At 41.5% G+C, this 12,617-nt stretch overlaps 1 protein-coding gene across 5 annotated transcripts in view; it reads left to right on the top strand.

The window, feature by feature from the left end:
* Positions 1–12,545, top strand: part of MAPKBP1 (mitogen-activated protein kinase binding protein 1) — a 100,655-nt gene extending 88,110 nt beyond the window's left edge. For 3 of the 5 annotated variants that reach the window (XM_068193458.1, XM_068193456.1, XM_068193457.1), the window contains 5 exons: positions 71–149; positions 1,706–2,016; positions 2,856–3,917; positions 7,125–7,210; positions 8,251–12,545. In XM_068193458.1, coding sequence (XP_068049559.1) covers positions 71–149; positions 1,706–2,016; positions 2,856–3,917; positions 7,125–7,210; positions 8,251–8,544 — 1,832 coding nt within the window. In that variant the 3' untranslated portion in view covers positions 8,545–12,545. The remainder of the gene's footprint in view (positions 1–70; positions 150–1,705; positions 2,017–2,855; positions 3,918–7,124; positions 7,211–8,250) is intronic. The other 2 variants (XM_068193459.1, XM_068193461.1) reach the window with 2 other exon arrangements.
* Positions 12,546–12,617: the final 72 nt, after the last annotated feature.

The following is a 12,617-nucleotide window of genomic DNA, read 5'->3' as shown; positions in this document are numbered from 1 at the left end:
AGAAAATTTACAGAGAATGCTCTGTAAATAAACTTCTCATTTTTCTTTCTCCTTTAACCAAAATTTTTAGGTGGCTCATGTAGGAATCTGGAAAGAACCGAAACCCTCAGCATTTCCTCTCGCTTTCTTTCCCAGTCCCCGGCTCTCAGGTATGGCTCTGCTTGTTTTGAGTGTTTCTGTCTGTGTGTTTTTATTAATATCAGTAGGTCTCACACTAGGTTCTGGGTGAAAATAGCTGAACAAACTTTTGGCCTTGGTGTGCCTAGGCACAGCAAAGTGTTAGCACAGCCCTTGGCAGGCTGTTTGCAGACTCTTGTGATTTGGACAGGTTGTCCTGGATCACTTTAACTTTTCTATTTATTCTAATGTAACACTATTGTTTGTTCTTTTCCCTCTTTCAACAGCATGCTTAATTGTTTCATTATTAATGCCTTGGTTGATTAAGTTGGAGGAATCACTAATAATCTAATTTACTCTTCACTGTTTATGCTTTGCTTATTCTTTTGCATTTCATTCAGCTTGGACAATGAAAGTAGATTTGTCAACTTTTCCTTTGTTTTACAGTCCTTTCTTACTCAGCCTTGTTTCTCGGTCCCATGCCTTCACAGGGTGTTCTGGTGTCTCACAAAAAGCCTCACAGGGCTATTATTATTCCAAAAATCCCTCAACCCTAAACCACTCCAAAAGGTCTTTGCAAGCTGTTTTCCTTGTTATTTAAAAAAAATCCCAACAAAACAAATAATTAAAAAAAAACCTAAAAATTAGGTCAATGCTTTTGTTGATTTGGGTTCAACATGTTTTTTTTAAATTTTAAAAAGAAACAAATACTCCTGTATTCCTCTAAAATGACAACCTAAAATCTTAGATCAAAGGAATTTCATTATCTAGGACTAAGCAGATTTGAATATATCTTCTAAGGTTCACCAGCTGTGTCTAGATTCAGCATGGTAGGGAAATTTGTTATTGCTGTATTCAGCTGCTGTTGCTGCTGTCAGGAGTGCTTCTTAGTCTGACTCATTTGGAAAGAAAACCAGTGGTAGCTATTGTGTAAGCTTCTGGAGAGTTGCAGTGATGAGTGAAGGAAGTCACTGGTGCTCTAGAGATGTATCAAGGGGAAGTAGTTTTTGATTATGAAAACCTCTGGGCTTTGAATCTGTTCAGCTGTTTAAACATGCCAGATTGGAAGTTGCCTCCTTTCTTAAGTAAGCTCACTGTGTTTGAAGTGGAGAGAAGGAGGAAATTAGGCTTTCCTCTTGGAGATACTGACCAGCTTTCCTAGTCTTTTTGCTTTCATAATGTTAGGAAAGCATATTTACTTCCTCTTAGGGTTATCAAAGAATTGAAAAGATTTAAATTTTAGTAAGGTGAGCTGAGAGAAAAGACCTGACGTGACTTTGCCCAGTCTTTCCTATGCCTGGAATTTTTCCTTCTTTTTTGTCTTCACTTTTTATGGTGTCCTCCCTGGAAACAGCAACCCAATGCTATCTGTGATTACACAGTCTCTAGTCAAATGCCTGAAGACCAGAGCTTGAAGGGTTGAGTAAAATTAAGTGGTAACAGCTTAGGGCATTTTTGACTCAAAGAAGTCCAGACAGGAAGGAGCTTTTAATTCCAGAGAAACTTAATGCATGTTCCTGTCTATCCTGTCTATCTAGGGGAACACACTTTCTTGTTTTAACTGGGATTTCTTTATTGTGTTCTTTAGACGATTGTCACTCTCTTCATCAAATCTGACACTGGATTCAAAGCCCATTGATCCACCAACCCAGACCAGTCAGTTTACACCAAACCTGTTGAAAAATGACAGCAGCCATCCTGGTGATGCATCGGAGAACAGCCAGCTCCTAGAGAATCTAAATTCAAATCGAGCTACCTATGTGCAGAAAAAGCGCAGATCAGCTTTGGAGACCAGCAGAGTTGGTATGGCTCCTGGACGGGTTATTGCCTCCTTTCCAGAAGGCCCTGTGAATGCAGTCATGAGGAAGGCACAGTCAGTTCATGACCTCGTGCATGAGGGTAAGGACACATGCTGGAATGATGGTATGAAGCTGAGAATGAAATGGGGACATCTGAGTGGAGGATTTAAATTAAGCTTGTCTTTCTGCATTCTGAACTACAGGCTTTACATGTCTTCTAACTCCTAGCCTGTCAAGGGGAAATATTTTTAATATTATTAATTAAAATATTATTTACTATTTTAAATTTGTAATGCAGATGCTGGTCTTCTAATTATCAGTCTCTGATAATTGTTTGGCATCTGTGGGAGAAGCACTGTCAAGGGTGAAATGAAGTATTTGCAAAAATATTCTCCCTTGCTGTGAGTGGTTACTCCAAACTGAGACTGAAGCTCCCCAGGGTGGGGAGGAGAGAAAGAGGGAAGAGTCAGTAACAGAGAACTTACTGTATCCATGCCCATTGTGTGAATTAACTCTATTTTTGAAACAAGTAAGTCACTAACTGTTAATAAGTTTGTTTAAAAAACAAATAAAGCCCCACATGATCACCACAACAGCATATATGAGTTTTTGCCTGCTTCTTCTGGCCTCTTTCTTAAGAGTCACAGTGGTCTGAGGTCTTCTGACCATAAATGTTAAGAACAAATCTCTCTCATGAGGAAAGCAGCAGTCTGAGCAGGATGAGGGATGGCAAAAAAAGAAGGCTGTTGAGGCTTGGTGATACTAACCTTAACTATAGCTTATAACCATAAGCTTATAACCTTAACTTATAACCGTAACTAGTGGTTATGTTTGTACACATCTCACAGGGGCTGAGCTGAGCCATGTTAAATTCCAATTTAGGAATTCACTGCAGGCTCTTGTCTATTTTTGGTATGTTTATCTGTTTAATTTTCACAGATAAATGTCCAGGAGTGATATCCTCTGCCAAGCAGCGTCCTCAGACTCTTTTGGTGGTTGAGAAGGATCCCAGACCTAACAATTGCAGGGTGTTATCAGCCAGTATGTTGAAGATGGATGGATCTGGTGCTCTGCTGGCCAAAGATGTCAGGGCTACAAAACCAAAGTCCTACATGAACCCCACAACCAGCTTCCGGGCTAAGATGTCAAGGAGCATATCTGTAGGCGAAAATCTGTACCTTGGTTGCTCCACTGAAATGTTGACTGATGGGAGGACTAGTCCTCCAGTAACAGAGAAGACACAATTTATTTCCGCACCAGATGCTGAGAAGATTAAGCTGCCAGTGAAAGAAAATGTTCCAGTGAAACCTGCCCTCCAGCCAGTTGTAAACTGCTCATCTCCCAAGTCCTTCCACAGCAAGTTGGCATCATCCAACCGAGCACATCTGATTCTTGACATTCCCAAGCCATTGCCTGATAGACCCACACTGGCCTCCTTCTCACCCACTACCAAAACAAAAACCCTGCTTGAGCCACAGTCTCCAGTCTTCTCTGCTGGGGCCTCTAAAAAGAAACCCTCTTTTCCTGAGGTCCGAGCCTCCAAGAGGGAGAATCAAACTGCTGGGTTTCTAGTTCCTGGTAGAGAAGTCTCAACAGGGCTTGCTAAGGAGAGCCCAGTGGATTATCCAGTCTCAAGGACAGATTGCCAGGATGAGCCAGGCGTCACTAGTCTAAAACTGAGGGAAGTGTCAGAGGGCCAGCACCTAAGGTCTCCTGAGAGCACTCTGCCCAGGGGCAGGGAGCGGATCACCGGCATCGCCTGTGTGCTAGACAGCCAACCTGGACTTTGCCCACTAGACCCCATCAGGCCGAGGTCTCCTACAGCTATAACTGCCTCGGCACAGGTCTCAGGTGTGCATGGATACCCATCTCTTATCTTCCCCCTTCTGTCTCCTGTCTTTGTGAACCGCCTCACGATCCCATCACATTTCTTTACGTCCAACTTCTGGCCTGTCTCGTCCTGTCTGCACCTGTCTCGTTCCATAAACCATCCCCTCAATGGTGAGACACTTCTTCAATCTAACATCTTTTTCTCAGTCTTTAGTTTCCATTTCCTCTGGGTCTTATGTCTGACAGTACTTCTTAGCTGGCTTTGTAGACCTCAGAATTGTAATGATTTTAGTGATTTAGCTGTACAATTACCTCTAGGGGCTCAAACCTCTTTGTGGTCAATGCTAAAAGCTGATATGCTGGGAATCTCCAGAAGTGTGTAGGTGACATTCCCCACCCTCCTCTTGGAGCATGTTTGGCCAGCAAATGAAGGTGCAGGCCAACGTGTGCTAACAGAACCAAACAAGCCCAGGTAATACGGACAGTGAAGTTATGCCAGGCAGCTCAAACTTTCTTTTGTTAATATGCAAGTGTACAGGGTCCAGAAGGGTTTGCCTACAATTCTCTCCCATAAGATAAAGCTCATGAAAGTGAGCTCCTTGCTGTAGCTACATGTTAGAGCAAGCAGGTCTTTGCTGTTATCACTCTGCTTTGAGGACATGTCTGCAAACTAAATATGTGCAGGGTTTAAACATAAAAAATGTGTGTTAATTTTTGGATTATCTCTAGTTTGGAGAAAAAGGTACAAGATTAATAACTTCCATCTGCTGAAAACAGCTCTAAGATCTGTTACAAGTCTCAGTTTAAGGTAATTCAATCAAATTAAAACTAGCAGATAAGTTCAAATTGAAGCAGAAATCCTGCCCTCCAAGGCAGGAAAACCTCCAGTGGCAGAGTTTGTGGCACTGTTTAGATCCACATCATCTCCTGAGGTTTTTCTTTTGTGTCACAATCAGACAGGAAATACACCTGAGTTGTGCATTAGGAAGCTGAATGTTAACCACTGCACTGATAGCTTGGACATTAAGGGGCTATACAGCTTTTATCCCTGTTGTTATATTGTTCTTACTCATATCTGAGAAGGGATAGCTCTGTAATCCTGTGATCAATTGTCTTCTGTGGTGCCAGGCTGTTGCACCATTCATTGGAATGGTGCAACACAATATGGTTAAGCACAATATTTCTGCACCAAAACATTGCAGAAGGTGTAATCTGGTTTTGATGCACTGTTATTTTTCTTTTTGCATTTCTAGAGGGATCAAACACCTTAAGATTGAAGCACTATTATGTAAAACAGGAGATGTGATATTTTGTCTAAGGGACCTGCAGTTACCATACTGTTGCTGCTCTGAAGAATAGTGAGTGCAACTGAAATTTTCAGACCCTATCCCTACAGGGGTGAGGTTTCTTCTAGCACCAGATGCAGCCTGAAGCTGTGGAATCACATTCTACAGCAGAATTGTAGTTGTCTGTGCTCTTTAGACTGAATTTTCTATATCTGTGAATCAGGCCACATAGCAAATGGTTTTTGGTTAGTTTGTAGAATTAACCCAGGTAGCACAGAGAAAGAGCAAGGTTTTTTTCAGTATTGATTTTATTTTTTTTTTTAACAACTCCCAAGACATAGCACATCCTGACAGAACATTTAACAGCATCCTTTAGTGAGTTAGAATGATATAGTACTGTGGATCGCAATGTTTTTTTTTCTTGGTAGGGAGCTGTCAGACTTAAGCTTCTTCCAGACCACATTTCCCAAATTTTTAGTTGTAGATGCTGGAAAAGCTGTTTAGATCCAAGTTGGCTGTTGCTGTGAACAACTTACTGTGGCTTTTGGGAATCACAATGTGGCAGTTTAGATCAAAACTGTATGGTTGATAGAGACTTGCTCTGCTTCTGACTTGCACTGCTACTTTGGATTTCCACTTAATTTTTCTGTCCTTCCATTTCCTGCTTGTTTAACAGCTGCAAATAAAGACTCAATTGTTCTTATTAAAGCGTTTTGACACCTACAGATAAAATGCTATAGATGTGCTTAACACTGTTGCTGTGCTTAATAGTCTCTGCTAGTTTCTGAACAGCTCTGCTCCGCACACCCGAGAGGCAGAAAATGCCTGTTACTTAAGCATTTCTATTAGGTTTTGTGATCTTTCTCCTGACTGGAGCCTCCCAGAGCTGGAGACCAGCATAAAAACAATGATCAGAGGAGAAATCCAGAAAAGAGAAATGAGAAGAAACAGCTGGGTTTCAAACATAAAGAGGGAAGGAGGGGGGCACAAATCAAGAATCTTGGATTGCACTGAAGCCCACTGTGCTCAGACTCCACGGGTGATTTAGGATCAAAGGATGCAGATGGAAGGATTTGTTCATGCCCCTTTGTTCTTTATAGATGTTTTTGTTTATTTATAAGTAGATGTTTTTGTAGCTGTATTTGTTTATGCATCATCTAGATGTATTAATAAAATTAGCTTAGGTCCTCTCCAATCTGTTCAAAGATGGTATTCTTAAAATTGCAGAAATTACAGTGCTAATGTGACAAAATTTTGGGTTTGAGTAACTAAAGAAAGTTGAATGTCCTTTATCCAGGCCTTTGCAAATTGAAGATTGTGTTTGCGTGTCTATGTCTTTGTTCATTGTTTATGTCTAACTCATGAAAATGTTTATTGTAAAAAGATTGCAGGCCTTCAACTCATGTTTTGGAGATAATATCTGGTGGGGACAGGCACAAGATGCTGTCCTTCAGTTGCTTGTTTTTATTTTTTAGTTTTGGATTATGGTGTATCAGCAGTGTATGTCATGGGTTGCTCAGCAATGCAATTCTGTTCTGACTGAGTTTGCTTGTCACAGCTTCTCTGGAACTCAGTCCTCACTAAAGAACATTGCAATAATTCAGTATAATCCATCATCCTCTCTGATTTTAATACACTGTGCAGAAGGATGTGTGAGGGGAAGCTTGTAGATTTCTAACTAGGTGGAGGCTAAATTAGAAGCTCCTTGGATCAGGCCCTCTTGCCACTAGAAGCCCTCGTACAAACATGGCTTTAATTGTAATTGGAAATCACATGCGTAATCTGTGACTAACTGTGACTGTAACAAAAATATGCAATCTAAGGAAAAACTTTGCTGACTTCGGAGAGTCTAAAGGCTGGAAAAATAGGGGTGTTTGAAGCAAGCAGCATGACTAGTTAGTATGAAGGAAAGCTCATACAGAATGTGCCTATTTAATAATTTGTTCAAACCAGCCCTAAAAATTGAAGGACAAGTTGTGTGTGCATGGTCTTTCAGATATGCATTAAAAAACTGTTTTTTACCAAACTATGGGGTTGTGGATTGTAGAGTATCTGTGCCTTAACTTGTGCTTTTATGTTTTCCTCCCACCAGAGTCGGGCATCAGCATAGAGCAGTGTGAGCACGTGGTGTCCGAGCTCCAGGACAGCATGCGCAGAGCTCTTCACCTTTACCGCAGGGTGAGTGACTGACTGACCTCACACATGGACTCTGGTACAGTAGCTGGGCTTTACAGCCCACAGGCATCTTAAACAGAGTGTAAGTGCTTGCTGCCTGAAGGTGCCTGACTGTGTGTTCAGTGACACAAGCTGCCTGGCTGTCCACTTGACTGCACCTTCAACTTGAACCAGGGATGCAGGAGCTCCTGATTTCTAGCTCTTGGATTTTCTAATGGTTTGCTATGGTACTCTGAGCAAGTAAGTTTTTTCAGTCTGCTTAGCCTATCTGTAAACTAAAGATAACAGTATGCTCTTTTTCAAAGTGATATTAGGGAATTAATTAATGGTTATACAATATTTCAGGAATATGAAATACTACAGGAGCTTTGAGTTTTATTACCCCATCTGTTCTTTGTCTTTGATGCCTGGGAAAAGGATTAGCAAATGTGGGATACCATGGGAATCCAGCTGTGAGAAGAACATGCAGCTGTCCGCCTGTCCCTCACCTCCAGACCAGAGTTACATGCAGAGCAATATAACAGCTCTTTGTTCCTTTTCTTAGCACTGATCTGTCAGGTCTCCTGCAATGAGTGTGAGACTTGGATGGTGAACATCTGCCACATGGTCCTCTGCAGCTCTGGCCACAGCACTTGCATTAGCTCTCTGACCTTGCTCTGTTCTTGGGACCAGCTGCATTTGGCAGACAGGAGGGACAGGAGACTGTGGCCCTGTGCTGCAGGGAGGAGGAAGTAAAATGCAGTACCTCCTTGAAGTAAAACACAGTACCTCCTTTCGCCCACTGTGAGGGAAACACTACCCAAAGATGTGCTTCCCATCTCTGTCCTATTGGATTAATGCCTCTGGATTTTGTGCAGCTAGGGAGTATTGGATGCATGTCCTGCTATATGTCTAAATGGGCAGTCTCAGGTGTTGAGGAAAAGTAGACTTGATTGGTCTACAAATCTTTATGATTTTACTTCCCTGAAGGGCTAAAATTGCTTACTTGGTGCTCCACCTGAACCCCAATGCATTCCCTGTTTTCTCCTCCTCTTTGTTTTCAGGTACTAAATGATATGGAATCTTCTACTGACAAAGATAAAATAGCAGGCCTCCTGACAGAAACATTCTCCTCAATGAAGAAAGAACTGGACTCTCTGAAGGATGCAGAAGAGCTTCAAAAAGACAAGGAGGCATTGGTGAAGCCACAAGATAACACTAGCCCACTGAATGAGGGATGCAGTGCCAATCCACCGAGTCCCAAGAGTTTGGGAGATGAGCAGACACTCGCTTTATTAGAACAGTACTCGGAGCTATTGCTGCAAGCTGTGGAACGACGCATGGACAAAAAACTCTAAGAGGGCTGGCTTTCAGGTGTTTGTGAACACACAGAAATAATTGCAAGAAGAGGACCACAGAGAGAGCTTCAGACCAATGCTACCATCAGCTGGTCTAGGGCTGGTGGGGATACCTTTATAAATTGATTTCCTCAGGCTCCAACAACTGACTTGTTCCAATTCTTAGCAATGTGCTGGCCACAGTTTTAATATTTGTTTCCCAATGGTCTTCAACTTCCTGTCTCTAAACAAAGTCTTGAAAGAGGAGTGTGGAGAAATTGCCTTGAAATTTCTTCATAGCCAGGAGGTCAGGATGTTTGACACCTAAAAATACAAAGAAAATCCAGTTTATCCAAGATACTGCTGGCTAAAAGCAAAGGAGTCCATGTGAAGCCAATCCCTTCCTCTTCAAGGCTCCATGAGAATCAAGAATCAGACTTTTATGGGTTTATTTATTAATTTATTTCTCTTGACTGTTGTTCCATGCCACATTTGTGGCTGTTATCTTTGTCCTTTTAAAAAACTGTCAATCCCTTTGCCATATCCCAGCGAGAAACAATCTCTGTATTATAAATCCCCAACAGGGAGACAGGCTGGAGTGTCTGTGCAATTAATGAACTGTTCTCTGCTTCGATCTTGTCTTGCTGTTCTTGCTTTTCCTGCCTTAGTTTTGTTCCCTGCAGTAATCCTGCTGTTGTTATGACAACCCTGTCTGCTTTCCTATTGTGTCAAGACAGTCCTCACACTGTATTTTATCTGCATTCACCGCCAGGGGAAGGCTCTGTATCCCTTGGGCCATGCTTTGGAGATTACTTTATGAATTCATCAGTGGTATTTTTAATCTGGAATTCGAATACTTCAGACTGAGTTTTCCGCAGATGTTTTAAAAATTGGATTTAGATACAATACAAAAGTTTGTTTCAGCCAGCTTTCATGATTAGGAATTGGATATTGACTTTGTTGTTATGATTTATTTTTGGAGAAGTGACATGGAAAAGCTGGTTTCCATCTCATACAGTGTAACTATGGGTTTGAGAGATCTTGAGTGCCATGGCTCATCTGTGTCATTTGTTCATTTCACTGTGAAAGGAAAATGTTTTCTCCTTCTCTTTACATGAAAACAGAATATTTACATCCCAAGAAGGCTGAGATTCTCTTACCTTTTGTAAAGCTGTTTCAAATCCTCTCACAAAATTACTTCCTAAGAACTTCAAATGAGATATTTTGGGGTGTGATGATCACCATTTCTGCTGCCTCTAGCCTCTTTGCTTTTCACCAATTTCTGGTCTGAGAAACAGAATCTTCTCTTCTTGCATTTGTATGTGCAATATTCTTCTTGCCCTGTGGAGCTTCTCTAAACCCATGCTAATTTGTGTCCCTTGTGGCTTAAAATTGTCCAGTGATGTTTTTTAGGTCAATGATATAAGCTAAAAAAAAAATTTTAAACCAATGAAATTCTTCAGCACCTTCCCCCTTACTCCCACTCCTTTCAACAACAGGGGAAAATACAAAAGTGTTTTATTTCTTCCATCTCCAGTCTGTCTTGCGTTTATTTCAAGACAGCGCAGTGTAATCCAAGTTCATAAAACTAATACAAGAAACAAGAATTTGGTGGGAGAGAGACTGCTAGCATCTGTGGAAGTCAGTCAGAGGCAGCCAAACTGCATCACTTGGTTACAGAGGTTACAGGGTGGAAGCAGGTTTTTTTAATTTTATTGTCCTGGCTACTGTTTCTCTGAAACCCTGTGGCACTTGGAACTGTGGTCTGTTGACTTCTCTCTCTGTGACTGCAGATGTGCAGTGCAGCCTTTTTTCTGCCGGTCTAGCCAGACTGGCAGACCTGTTTCTCCTGAGTAACTCTAGGGCTGAATAATCTGCAGTTCTGTCTCTCCTCTAACAGGTTTGCTGCCTGATCACTACTGAGTGCTTCAGGACATGGCAGTATGGGAAACACTTTGAGAGCTTTCCAGCTTCTTCTGCCTGTAATTGAAATCTGCCTAATCATGTTTCAGGTGTCCTTCTAACCTTTCCTTCCATGGGCTTGTACTGAAACCTTAAAGGGGTTATTTTCTAGTCCCGTCTCTGCACTGTATTCTGCTGAATCAGCTGGTGTGCTCAGTCCTATGGGCAGCTTCTCTTGCACAGACAAATTTTGCAAAGGAAGGCAAGTTGGAAAGCAGAGAGGAGGTTTCTGGCAGTGAAAAGGTGTGCCGGAAATGCCACGAGTGGAATGTGTGCTGACAGTCATGTTGGGTCTATGATGGGAGATAGTGTGTGTCAAGCTTGCTTTTGAGGTGGCCGGTTCCTCCACTTTCAAACTGTGAACATATGTCCTAGTATACAGGGAATTTCTTGCTGTACTGGGGCCACAAGACACTCAGGAAAAATAGCAGCCTCTAGAAACCAGGTATATTTTGGTACTGTTGATAATGGTTTGAGGGTCCTTTATATAACTTCCTTGTGCAATTTTATACCATTTTATTATTTAAAAATTGAGGTAGTGACAAAAAGGTCAGAGATGATACAGAAGAGCCAAGTGGTGAGAATGAAATTACTATGAAGGTAAAGGGCAACAACCAGCAAAGCTGGCATAGAGATATGAAACAAAGCTCCTTGAAAATAAGTTGTGTGAAGCAAATCTGATTTTTAAGCTGATCAGAGTGGGTTTTGTTTCCTGGAATGGATTTTACTTGGGGTCGTGGCTGTATACAGGAAACCAGACGTAAAATCTGATCAGAATGATGGCGAGAAAAGTTTTGGGCAAGTAGATCAGTTGGAGAATGGTTGTGTAGTTTAAAATAAATTTAGAATAGTATATGTAGGAGACTCAGGAAAACAGTAGAAGTAGAGATGGTCTTGGTCTGAAGAACACCATTTGGCCAATACCTGTGAATGATACAATACCAAAAGGCTTCAGGAAAGTAGATATAGGACTTGGAGATGGTGATCTGTAATTGAAGGATGAGTGGGAAGGAGTTTGTTTTTTGAATATGTTCTATTGAGCCTCTTGCTTCTTCTCTTGCAACTTTTCTCTAAGCAACTATTTTTTTTTCTTAAATGGCAAAGTCCTGAGCTGCTTGTTCAGGGCTTTGATGTTTTGAATTGATTAGAAGCCCAGTAAAGGAGATGCTGGTGCCACAAGTTTGTTGCTGAAAAGGGTGAGGGGATAGTGTTGCTCTTTATAATTTAAGACTGATCTAATCGTTCCCTGCTAACTTCCTATTGCTGGCAGTAGGAAATATTCCTAAAACCTCTTGTTTACAGAACAAAAGAGCATAAATGCATTGCATTTGCACCTTGTGAACATGTTTCACTGCAGGCTGTCCATTGACCCAGGTAGAGAAATAATGAATGATAACTGCCTGGGAAGTCAAGAGGCTTGTCGGAGGAGGTAATAAGTTTGAGTCTATCCCTCTTACTGGTTTGTGATCCCTCTTACTGGTTTGTGTGGGTGTTAGCATAGGCACAGCAAGATACCTGTATTAAGATAAGTTATTTGTTTAACATAAAACCTGAAAAAATAATTTGGATCTACCTATCCTCTTTACATACATTTTCCTCTCTTCAACCCAACATTCCTGGTCAAAATGAGAAGTTTTAGGTTTCTTTTCCATCTTGCAAATAGTACTGCTTTGCCTGTGGACCCCCTTAGTTTGTGTAAGGGTTCTTTTGAATTGGGACAGTAGGAAAGGCTGCAACCTGAAAGGGCAGCAAACTGTTGTATTTCCTGCTGCAGGTAATGCCTTCCTCCTCCCCATCCCTCAGCAGCACTCAGGAGCTGTGTGTATGGGAGTCCACCTTTCTTCCACCTCCTCTCTCAGGTTGTCTTCTTCTTTCCATGCCTCCCCCCAGGTGATGACTGGGGCATGGTCTTAGAGCAGCCCCCTGCCCAACCTCCCCGTTTTGCAGACTTCATCATGACTCAGAGGAATTGGGACGTTTCTTTATGGGAGTAGAAACATACCAACTTAATTTTTTAAGAAAAACGAATATGTATATAATTATATATTAAAAAAATGAAATGCAGGTATTTAAACATCCTTGGTAAATTAATGCATGTATACAGTGTCTTCCCCCCCAGCCCGTTGGATGTG

The sequence above is a fragment of the Anomalospiza imberbis genome, chromosome 6 (genome assembly GCF_031753505.1).
Source record: "Anomalospiza imberbis isolate Cuckoo-Finch-1a 21T00152 chromosome 6, ASM3175350v1, whole genome shotgun sequence".
Classification (NCBI taxonomy): domain Eukaryota; kingdom Metazoa; phylum Chordata; class Aves; order Passeriformes; family Viduidae; genus Anomalospiza; species Anomalospiza imberbis.
Note: the sequence above shows the minus strand (reverse complement) of the source record. Positions and strands in the feature narration are given on the sequence as shown.